The sequence below is a fragment of the Rhinolophus sinicus genome, linkage group LG06 (assembly GCF_036562045.2).
Source record: "Rhinolophus sinicus isolate RSC01 linkage group LG06, ASM3656204v1, whole genome shotgun sequence".
In the NCBI taxonomy this organism is placed as follows: Eukaryota; Metazoa; Chordata; class Mammalia; order Chiroptera; family Rhinolophidae; genus Rhinolophus; species Rhinolophus sinicus.
The window spans coordinates 48,685,244-48,696,933 of NC_133756.1; the positions used below are offsets into that span (position 1 = coordinate 48,685,244).

Consider the following 11,690-nt stretch of genomic DNA (forward strand, 5'->3'; position numbering starts at 1 on the left):
TTAGAGATCCCACTCCCTCTAGTAAAAGCCTTAGACTTATGACAGGGCACTTTCATATGAATGAAATTTAACTCTTTCCTACCGGTTCTCTTCAGTGGAGTGTTTTCATTACAATAGCTTCGCATTGTGCTTGTCAGTCATTCACAGAAAAGTCAGCACTGAAGGCCTTCTAAAGCAAGGCTGCTACATTATGAAGACTGAACAGCCCTAAACATTAAAAAGGACAAAAGAACCATGCAGTTCTTCTAAAGCACATATAAAAAGGAAAGTAGCATAATTTCTTGTGTATATTTTGCTAAAAACATACATAAGATATTTTAGAAACTTTGAGGGAAAGTTTATCAATCACACTAACGATATTGATGCTGTTAAATTGCTTTGTAGGGGCGTCTTCTACTGACTGTATTGCAAGTAGAATAGGATCTTAAAACCTGCTAACATTTTTATTACAGAATATTACCTCCTAAACCTCTTACGTCTCTTTTTTCTTTTGGAGAGAAAAGCATTGCAATTCACTTCAAACGGCAGGTTTCTAAGCGGCCCCAAGGAACGGGATTAAAAATCCCGCAACACTTTCAAGCTTTAAGGAGTCTGCTTTTTCCAGAGATCCATTGGGCACAATGGTACTAGAATCTGGTTTGACCTTGAAGTATATACAGGTGATGATCTCAGTACAAATCACTCCACGGTGGTCCCCTCCGCTTCTGGCTGGCGGCTTAGTGTGCATCGCCTCCCGCCAGTGGAGGGAGGCTGGAAGCGCTTACCCGGTCTCCCGCATCCGTCAGGAAGTGTAAGTCAGCCAGCCAGAGAGCTCCCTGCGTTCGTTTCCTCTCGGACTTCCAACCCAGGCAGTGGGCTGGAACTAAAGTGGGAACCTCCAAAAACAAACAAGTTCGACATACCAAAAAGGGGGGGCGGGGGGCGGGAGGGGGAAGACCTCTGCCTGGAAACCTGCCAGACATGAGGGAAGTTGATTTCCCCCCTTTCTCATTCATAAATGCCACTGCGGGTATTAATTTGCAATACAGTTCACTTGGCTAATAAACACCATGCCAAAGCTTTGGGACTTGATCCGAGCATGCTTCTATGAAGTCCACAAGTAGATTCCTGGCTCAGAGACACACTCCCCCTTCCCATTCGCTTTAGTAGATACCTTGACTCTCACCTTGGTTGTAAACAGGCAAACAGCTCGCTGCCTTCCTGGGTGAGGGCTTCCAAGGCTGCCCGGTCAACTCGGCATCACCAAACAAAACGACTTTTGTTCCTCCCTCTCAGGTCCTCCCACCCTCCCAGTCCAGGCAAAGTTCTGAACTCGCCCCCCTCGCCCCTTCCACCACCATCACCACCATCACGCCAAAAAGAGCCCTACCCAATACAAGTCGTTATTTAAAGTGGAAAAACGGAGGATTGTTTTCTTGGATCCAGGATTCCCCCACCCCCCACCCCCCCAAAAAAAAAGAAAGAAAGAAAGGTGCAACGGAGCCAGGGGAGGCGCTTGGCAGCAGCCCGCGCCAACCAGCATTCCTGAGATGTTTGAGAATTCTGGAACGCGCAGACTGAGCCTACGTCACTGCAACACGCGGCGCCGCGCCGGCCCATAAAAAGGCGGGCTCTGCGCGCTGGGGCAGACCGCGAGCGAGAGCGCCCCCGAGCAGCACCCTCGCCCTCAGCGCACTCCTCCGGAAGGACCTCGACAGAAGGACGCCGCAGCCCTCCCGCATCTCCGGCACTCGCCTCCCTGCCACCCGGCCACCGCACCCGCCGCCCCGACCCAGCCCCGCCGGGCCTGTCTGCTGCGCATCGGTGTGTTGGCGTCTTTGCTTCCGCGCTCTCCCGGACTCCTCCTGCGCGCCACAATGAGCTCTCGCACCGCCAGGACGCTCGCAGTCGCCCTCACCCTGCTCCACTTAGCCAGGCTGGTGAGTTTTGCCACCGCTTCTGCGTCCTCTCTCCCAGTCTCTTCCCCTTTCCCAGATTGCCCACGGCAGAAAAAAACTAAACTAAAAAGTTCGGGGGCGTTTCGGGGTAGCTCTTTGAGTACCCCCTAAAGATGTGTCCGAGGCCTCTTGGCGGACACAGCCCTGCCGGAGCTGGTCCGGCTGGACGGAATCAGAATTCCCCCTGCCGACAGGGTCAGAGACCCTCGTCCCTTCCCTGGGCACCACTACTGCGCTCAACGCCGAGTCTCACACGAGCCTTCTTCCCCCCTCCAGGCGCTCTCCACCTGCCCCACCGCCTGCCACTGCCCCCTGGAGGCGCCCAAGTGCGCCCCGGGAGTCGGGCTGGTCCGGGACGGCTGCGGCTGCTGTAAGGTCTGCGCCAAGCAGCTCAACGAGGACTGCAGCAAAACGCAGCCCTGCGACCACACCAAGGGGCTGGAATGCAATTTCGGCGCCAGCTCCACCGCTCTGAAGGGGATCTGCAGAGGTAAGATGCTTGTGGTTTGGCCCCTTTAAAAAAATAATAGTCCCCGTAGTCCAGAAGTTTAGTAATTTTGAGACCATGTATGGTGATGCTTTGTTGTTGGTAGCTTGGCAGAAAGGCACATGATTTCAGCAGTCTGGAATGCAATTCAGTGTGTCTGGGCCCAACGAAAAGCGCATACGGAAAAGTGATTCCTGACTAACTTATTGTTCTGGTCTGGAGTCTCCGGGGAATTGTAGGGAACTTTACCATAAATTGAATTTAACAGCAGAAAATATGTATGCGTTTCAGGCCACGGTTTGGAATCTTAACTTCATCCTCTTCTCCCTTTCTCTTTTGGTGCTCTTTGCAGCTCAGTCAGAGGGCAGACCCTGTGAATATAACTCCAGAATCTACCAGAACGGAGAAAGTTTCCAGCCCAACTGTAAACATCAGTGCACATGTATTGATGGCGCCGTGGGCTGCATTCCTCTGTGTCCCCAAGAACTCTCTCTCCCCAACTTGGGCTGTCCCAACCCCCGGCTGGTCAAAGTTACCGGGCAGTGCTGTGAGGAGTGGGTCTGTGACGAGGACGGTGCCAAGGACCCCATGGAGGACAGGGACGACCTCCTGGGCAAGGAGCCCACATTTGATGCCTCAGAGGTGGAGTTAACAAGAAACAATGAATTAATTGCATTTGGAAAAGGTGGCTCTCTGAAGCAGCTCCCTGGTAAGTTAAGACTGAGCCCGTAAGACATGGTACTGAAATATGTTCCTAGTTTGAAACTTTATAAAATGAGTACTCAAATCTGTTTGTGTCAGTACGCCTGTGAGAAATCTTTCCTCTTGTTTGTCTCTCTAGTCTTTGGAACGGAACCTCGCATCCTATACAACCCTTCTTTACATGGCCAGAAATGTATCGTTCAAACAACTTCATGGTCCCAGTGCTCAAAGACCTGTGGAACTGGTATCTCCACACGAGTTACCAATGACAACCCTGAATGCCGCCTGGTGAAAGAAACCCGGATTTGTGAAGTGCGGCCTTGTGGACAGCCGATGTACAGCAGCCTGAAAGTAAGTTCTTGCGGTGGCAGGTCGACGGTTCCTGGGCAGCTGGGTGAGGTGTGAACCTCTCTTCCAAGAAAGAGAAACGTAGCCCCTAACTTTCCTGCTCTCCTCTTTCTTACAGAAGGGCAAGAAATGCAGCAAGACCAAGAAATCCCCCGAACCAGTCAAGTTTACTTACGCTGGGTGTTCAAGTGTGAAGAAATACCGGCCCAAGTACTGTGGTTCCTGCGTGGATGGCCGATGCTGCACCCCCCAGCAGACCAGGACTGTGAAGATGCGGTTCCGCTGCGAAGATGGGGAGATGTTTTCCAAGAATGTCATGATGATCCAGTCCTGCAAATGCAACTACAACTGCCCGCATGCAAATGAGGCGGCGTTTCCCTTCTACAGGCTGTTCAATGACATTCACAAATTTAGGGACTAAGTGCTACCTGGGTTTCCAGCACAAGGGTAGACAAACGGGAGAGAAGAGTGCCAGAATCACGGAGACGTGGGTGGGGGCGGTGGGGGTGAAGGGACTCATTGTAGAAGGGATGCATTGCTCATTGTTGAGTAGTATTAAGGTATTTCGAAACTGCCAGGTGTGCTGGTGCAGAAGGACACTAATGCAGCTGCGATGGAGAATACTTTGCTTCATAATACTGGAGCACATGTTACTGCTTCATTTTGGAGCTTGTGGTGTTGATGACGTTCTGTTTTCTGTTTGTAAATTATTTGGTAAGCGTATTTTTCTCTAGGCTTTTTCCCTTTTGGTTCTGCAGTTGTAAAAGATAATAAGATTACTTGGACAGTTAAAGCCTTCATCCTTTGACAGAAGTAAATGGGAGGGGGTTCATCCCTTCCTGAAGGTGACACTCTGTGAGTGTCTGTGAGAGGCAGCTATCTGCACTCTAAACTGCAAACAGAAATCAGGTGTTTTTAAGACTGAATGTTTTTATTTATCAAAATGTAGCTTTCGGGGAGGGTGGGGAAATGTAATACTGGAATAATTTGTAAATGATTTTAATTTTATATTCAGTGAGAAGAATTTATTTATGGAATTAATCATTTAATAAAGAAATATTTACCTAATGTCTGAGTGTATGGCATTCAGTATTTTTAGAGGCTGTCCAGAGTCATTGGGAACAATCTAGATTCTCTATTCAGTCATTCAAACGGGATTTAATGAGTGCCTGCTTTGTGTCAGGATCTGTTCTAGGTGCTTGGGACAGAGCAGGGAAATAACCTACAAAAATGAGACAATGATTCCTTTTATATCTTCAACAGAGAAAAATCTCTGCATTTAAAGTAATCTGTATAAAAAAAATGTATTGAACAACAAGCATTGTGAGAAGCACAAGAAGAAATCTGAAGCCAAGTTTGTGATTTAAATAATAATGCTTTATTTTTATAAGAATTCAAAGCCTACCGGTCTCCATCACCCAATCACTGTGAGGTGGGTATAGTAGAGTCATTTATCATTTTAATCACGAGGTTATTGTGCATGTCACTTCAGTAGAGGAGAGAAACTTTAATGAAAACAGCCCCTAAGTCAGGCTGTGCATATCTATATCCATGGGCAAGATTAAGTACGGTTGGAAACTGTGTTATAAAAGGTCACTTGTTTATAACTTCGTATTTTCCCAATATTGTTCCAAAAACTTAGGAGAACTACTTACAAATTCACCCTGGATTGCGATCAGAGAAAAAAACCTTTGAGTCTATAGGAATCAGTTTGTTTTCATTGAATGAGCTTGAAGCCATGACTTGTGTTAATCCTAATAAGCCCGTGATTAGGTAAACATGCTGCTAAATGCAAAAGAATGCAAGGAATTTCGAGTACTTTTCCAATAGTGTGAGGACCAAGTTACCCCATCCCCCTTTCCGTTTTATAATATACATTATATTAATGGAGGAGGGAACAGTTAGGTACAGTTGGCCATCCAGAAGGTCAAAGGCTAGATGCAGAGCATTCCGAAAAGAACCTGAATCTTAGGTCTAGGAGAGGTTGAGAAGGCTGCGTCAATGTTTGTGAAAACGTTGGTAGCCTGTTTTAGAAGAAACTACATCTTTAGAAAGCGCTGACAATAAACCTTTTATAGAGAGTTTTCCTTTCATCGACCCTCTTGGCTCCTGTTCAAATCCATAGTGAAATATTTCAGTCTGCACTTGCTTAAAAGAGTACTTGAATTTTTATGCAATAAGAGAAAGTGCTTTAAAAGGGAAGGGGGGGTACAGCTCCTGGGGTTCTATAAGGGTGATTTTTCAAAATAGTTTAATATCGATGCCTTATTGAAGACCTACAGAAAAGCACCGCCTTAGCATCTGTTTTCAAGCCTTACCGAAATGCATAAAGGTTAATATAAATGTGACAGTAAAATCTATGGGCAAAGACCTTCATTCTGATTTTGACAATGTCTTGTCTGAAATACAACTTGTGGTTACTGAGTCATCAGTTTTTCTTGCCTGAGGCATTCAAATTTTAAGGTATTATTTGGGAATTTAAACACTACCTGCCTCAGTCTTGGGTGCAGTTAAACTTGTCAGTGCAACATAATGTGAAACATAATGAAGGTGTGAGGTTTTTGAGGTACAATCTTGTTGAACAGACATCTAAATTCACAGGTGAGATTTACAGATTCCCAGGCACCAATCCTGAGGTATTTTCCTCCAACACTAGAGCCCAGCAAATTACTTCTTACATAGAGATCAAGGAACAATATTTTATAGATCCTTTAAGTATGTAGGGAGGTGATATTTGTCCAAATAAGCTCAAATGTGAAACAAAACCTGACATGCAAAATACTGGATTTTGGGGTAAATGCAATAAGAGTAATGCATAAGTGCTGATTCTTTAAATAAGAGTGCTCAATTAAGAAAAAAAAATAGAATGGATGCAAATTATGTACATTTTATTTGGCTATAGAAAAAAGTGAAATAATTCAAAGTAATTGAGAATGAAAATATGCGATTTAGAACATGTAACTTTTATCTATGTCTGCCATGGAGCTCTGCCTATTTCAAATATTGAGAAAACAAAAAAACTATGCATCTGCAAATATGAAATAGACGTTACATACATAAACATTAATCATGATATATATGTACCCATCCACACACAGCAAAGAATCCTGTGGTCTCTTTCCATTCCAAAAGGCACTGGTACTCTTGAGCTGGGTTTTGTTTGTTTCTTTGTTTTTTTTTGGTAGAGATATAAGCACTGAACTATAGGATGACTTCAGAATCTTAAAAATTGAGTGAATTCTGAGAAATATTCAATTGGACATTTAGAACTGTTGTTAAGTGGTGTCACCATGAAGACTTTTACATAAATGTGTGTGCTGTTCACAAAGAGGTGTGACGAGGTCAAAATTAGCAAAGCATATTTTAGACTTATTTTTTCCAGGAGAGAGATCAGACTTGATTTGTTCACAACCTCTTCTCCTGCCATCTGGCAGTATTTGAAAGACAGTTGAGCAATAGCAAGGGTCCAGTAGGACCATAAGACAGAACAAAGCTATGCTCTGCACAGAGTGGCAGGTGATGCAGTGGAAAGAATCCCAGACTGGAATCTGGAGACATGTCTTTTTGCACCAGCTCTGCCATTAATTTACTGGGTGACTCTGGGCAAGTTTCTGGATTGTTCTCTCTTGTCTTAAAATGGAACAATAGCTTCCAGCATTTTTGTCACTCGAAGCATTCTTTTTCAAACATTCTCTTTGGTGCATTGATTCCCATACCTTGCAAACTTTGTGTCGTCATGCAACTGAATGTATGAAGTGAAACTGCTCAGGTGTTTCTGGGGGCAAATGCATTCATCTCTATGAAGCCTTTGAAAATGTAATGTTGATAGGCCCTCTTTACTCTTTAAAGCACCTCTGGTTATAGGATGTGGTAATCCCTGGATCTCACAGTCTGTAAGTCCGTAGGTTCACCTCTCTGTGTAACTCTGATAGCTGGCCTCATTAAGTCCCTGCCTTAATTAACTCATTCTTTGAAACAAAACACATTGTGAGGCATGACAATGATGTATGTGTCCTGTGAATAGAACAGACTTATGTGTGACTTACTTTATTGGTGGTGGGCAACACTCATCCACATAACCTTATAAAGTACAAGTCAATTAAACAAGTACTCAGATGCATTTGTTAGTGCTTTACAGTTCTCATATATTCTGCTCATATATTCTGAATCCACCCCTTTCTCATGGTCAGTGCAAACATGCAAATCTAAGCCACCATCTTCTCTTGCCTGAATTACTGAAATGGCCTCCTCACTTGTGGTACATTGTCGTCTCCAGAGGTGGCTGCAATAATATCTTCCACCCCACATGCTTTTCTGCAATGTGACTCTGTTACTCCCCCATCAGTAGATGGGGTCTAGTTTTCAACCATCTTGGATCTGGGTGGGCTCTTTGACTGCTTTAACCAATGAATATCCAAGAAGTGATGCAATGTGGTACCAGTTCCAAGGGCAGCACTGGCTAGGAGCTCCTTCTTCCTTTCTCTTTGAAATGAGCCTCCATTTAAACAATACAACCACCCTGAGACCAGCAGGCTGTGAGAAGCCCACGCCACGTGGATAGCCCCTAGAGGAAGAGATGCCATGTGGAGAAAGAGAAAGGTCAGGGAGGATCTGCTCATCACCCACACAGGAAGAAACCATCTTGGAAGTGGATCCTCCAGCCCCAGCTGCCTCACAAACTGGTGTCTCGTGAATCAAAAATGAACTACCAATCGAGTCCTTACCAGAATTTCTGACTCATAAAATAGCAAACTAATATGGCTATTTTAAGACCCTAAGTTTTACATGTAGATTATTACACAGCAATAGATAACCAAAACATCACTGGGTTCCATTCTTGCCCTGCAACGTCCATTTTCCTTAGAGGAGCCAGAGTAATTCTTTAAAAATATAAATCAGAACATGCCTATCTTAGCTGAAGGCTCCATGTCTTCCCATTACTCTTGGAATTACATTCAACTCCTCACTTGGCACACAGGTCCTGGACCCTGCCTATTTCTTACCATTCGCCCTTACTCACTAGCATCCCACTTGCCCTTTCTTTTTTGAAATAATCCAGATAAGTTCCTCTTCAGGGTCTTTGCACTAGCCGTTGCTCTGCCTCAAATGCCCCTCGCCTTGACCTAAGCTTCTTTTTGTCATGCAGGTCTCAGCATAAATGCCACTTCTCAGTGACCTTCCCTCCCCATCTACTCTAAAGTCGTTCATTACATTAAGCAGTTTTATTTTCATCATCGCACTTAGCACTACCTGACATTGTTTATTTATTATGTCTGTCCCCTCTAGAATGACCTCTATGAGAGCAGAAATTTTTGTCTGTTGTTTACACTACTACAAAAGCATCACCTGACGCTGTGCCTGGCATAAAGTTAAGTGCTCATTAATATAGAATTAATGTTGTCTTAAGCTGAAGCGAAATCAGAAGGCACCCTCTCACTGGTACAATGTCATCCTTCTATTTCCGCTTGTGCTTTTCCCTAGCCTGTTAGTCACTCACTCATCCATTCATTCTTAAATTCACTCAATTGACACTATATTTCAGGCAAGTACGATACAGTAGTTGATGAGGGAGCGTGGTTCCTTTACTTTGTGGTAGGGGAGACATACATGTAAGCAAAAGCGAGTCTGATGAAGGTTAGGCTTGGCTGCAAATAACAGAAAACCCAAAACACAATGCCTTAACTAACACAGAAGTTTATGTTTCGCTCATGTGAAAATCCAGGTAAGCAGTGCTACGCTGATGTGGTGTCCCAAGATTTTATGGATCAAAGCTCCTACTCTTTATTTTTTTATTAGTTTCAGGTGCACAAAACAATGTCATAGTTAGACATTTATCATTTATACCCCTCACACAGTGACGAACCCCCGCCCCCATCTCCTACCCCTCTGACACCGCACACAGCCATTACATTTCCACTGTCTCTATGCAAAGCTCCTACTGTCCTGTTGTTCACCATGAGTGGCCTCCATTTCCTCTTTCACATCATAACACATGACCTCATCTAGTTGCAAGGGAGGCTAGGAAATGTACTTTTTATCCTGCATTGCCATGTACCAAGCTAAAAATCAGAGATTCTGTTACTATAGAAGGGAGAACTAGTAGTCAGTACCACCTAGCCAAAAATATGATGTAATAAGTATAATAGGACACAGAGGAAGGTTGAGGGAAAAGCTACCAATTGCCTGGGACTGGGGTCAAAGAGGGATTCCTGGAGGAGTGTTCACCTCCATTATGCTTTGGAAGATAAATAGGTTGGAAACTATTTGAAAGCCTTGGTGCTTGAAAATTTCTGAAATCCAGTGATACCTTCCTCATCTTAGCCATAAAGAGAAATCAAAGATACCCACACCACCTGAGTTTAGAGGCTTGTAGGATATTAGCATTTGAAATAGTTTGTATTTTTGCTTTGGGTTCACACACACACACACACACACGCACGCACGCACGCACACACGCACACATATGTATGTGTGCGTGTGCGTGCCTATGTGTGTGTGTGTGTGTGTGTGTGTGTACATAAAGAAAAAGAGAGAGATTTATTAGGGAACTGGCGATCATAGGGGCTGGCAAGTTCAAAATCTTCAGGGCAAGCCAGCAGGCTGAAAGCTCAGATAAGAGTTAAATCCACAGGTCAGGCCAGGCAAGCGGGAAATTCAGGCAGGGTTTGTATGGTGGGGTCTTGAGGCCAGATTCCTTCTTCTTTGGGAAATCTCAGTCTTTTCTCTTAAGGCCTTCAACTGATTGGATGAGTCTAATCCACATTATGGAGGGTAATCTGTTTTACTCAAAGTCACTGATTTATATGTTAATCACATTTGAAAAATAGATCTCAGCAACATCTACACTGGTGTTTGATCAAACAAAATGGGCACCACAGCCTAGCCAACTGACACACAGAATTAACCATCACACTACCTGTGTAGTCAAATCTTTTGAGAGCAAGATATTCGTGCACTTTCTAAAATGGAATGGATTTGAACAGAGTCAGGAAAAAGAAAAGCTTTGCTAGTTATATCTAAGATTCTCCCAGTGTTGTCATGCTTGTGTACGTGGGGGAAGGGCTCCAGTATCCATTTTGTACTGATCGGATTCATGGAGTCCCTCAAGCAGTCTCCTAGACACTGACCCCAAGCTCCATACAGAACCAGCAGGATCCATCTGTCGGGATGGCTGCAGGGCCAGGGAGTGGTGGGAATCCTTACAAAAAGCTCTAAAGAATGGCCTTCTTCAAATCTGTATGGATATGGTAGGACACCGCCTGATACTTGCACACACCCCAAGACAGACAAACAGCGCTCCTTCCTCTGGCCTAGCAAAGACACCACCACACTGTGACCGGTTGTTTAACTATTTCTGCTGAATTTTAAACTCCTTGAAGACTCTTGTTAATGAGTGAGTACCAACTAAGAATAGATTGAAAGGAGTTTGAGAGCTCTCTTCTGACATCTCCAGATCTTCAAGAAGAAGAGAAAGCAAGTTTATTCTACATTGACCCCAAGCTGGTGGCTCAGGCGGAATTGGGTCAATACACAGATGTGCTTTGTTCAGCCTACATAGGGTTTGTGAAAACTGAAACTTGTTGCTGATAGTTGAAAACTGAGAGATTAAAAAAAAGTCCAAATTTCTATCTTCTTTTAAAAAATTCTCCACTGTGGGAGCTGAGCTGCAGCTGTCTCTGTTAGAGTGGGTCCTCGCAGTTCACCAGTATAGCTCAATGGAGAAGAGATACGTGTGTTTTTGCGTGTGGTTGGGGCAGTGGAAAGGCAGGAAGAGGTGATCTTTAAAAACCCAGATTCTTTCTAAAAATGGCAAAACCTAGAGCACGCCGTTTGCTATAATAGCGCTTAGAAAAATAATTTTAGGCATGGAAAAGCTGTGTTACAAAACCAAGAAAGAATAGAAACTACTTCATTAGTTTTAAATTGTCATGGAGCATAAGCATTGCCCTCATTTGCCAGCTTCCTTCTACGATTCTAATCTGTGTATTTTGGTGAAGTGTACCCATTCCATCTGTTATACCATGTCACATTTTCCAACAGACACTGGATAAGTTGATCAAAGATATACACCGTATCCTGAACCTCTGTGGAATTTAACCATCTATTTTTATAGTAACCAAAGAACCTTTCCAGGGGAATCACTACTGATAGCCAGGAGGTTTGCTCCAGAATTTTTTTAATGACACAAAGTCTCTTTCAAATGCTGTCACAAATAA

General features: G+C 44.1%; 1 protein-coding gene across 1 annotated transcript; it reads left to right on the forward strand.

The window, feature by feature from the left end:
• Positions 1-1,611: 1,611 nt before the first annotated feature.
• On the forward strand, positions 1,612-4,542 carry CCN1 (cellular communication network factor 1). Its single transcript, XM_019751784.2, has 5 exons — positions 1,612-1,919; positions 2,214-2,427; positions 2,777-3,133; positions 3,266-3,477; positions 3,593-4,542. The coding sequence occupies exons 1-5, from the start codon at positions 1,857-1,859 to the stop codon at positions 3,893-3,895; spliced, it is 1,149 nt and encodes a 382-aa protein (XP_019607343.2). The 5' UTR covers positions 1,612-1,856; the 3' UTR covers positions 3,896-4,542.
• The last annotated feature ends 7,148 nt before the right edge of the window (positions 4,543-11,690 follow it).

Excerpts from the sequence above, each read along its gene's own strand:
- CCN1 (XM_019751784.2), top strand. The coding sequence starts at position 1,857 with ATGAGCTCTCGCACCGCCAGGACGCTCGCAGTCGCCCTCACCCTGCTC. Across the intron at positions 2,428-2,776 it reads TCTGAAGGGGATCTGCAGAG|CTCAGTCAGAGGGCAGACCC; the intron begins GTAAGATGCTTG and ends TGCTCTTTGCAG. Across the intron at positions 3,478-3,592 it reads CGATGTACAGCAGCCTGAAA|AAGGGCAAGAAATGCAGCAA; the intron begins GTAAGTTCTTGC and ends TCTTTCTTACAG.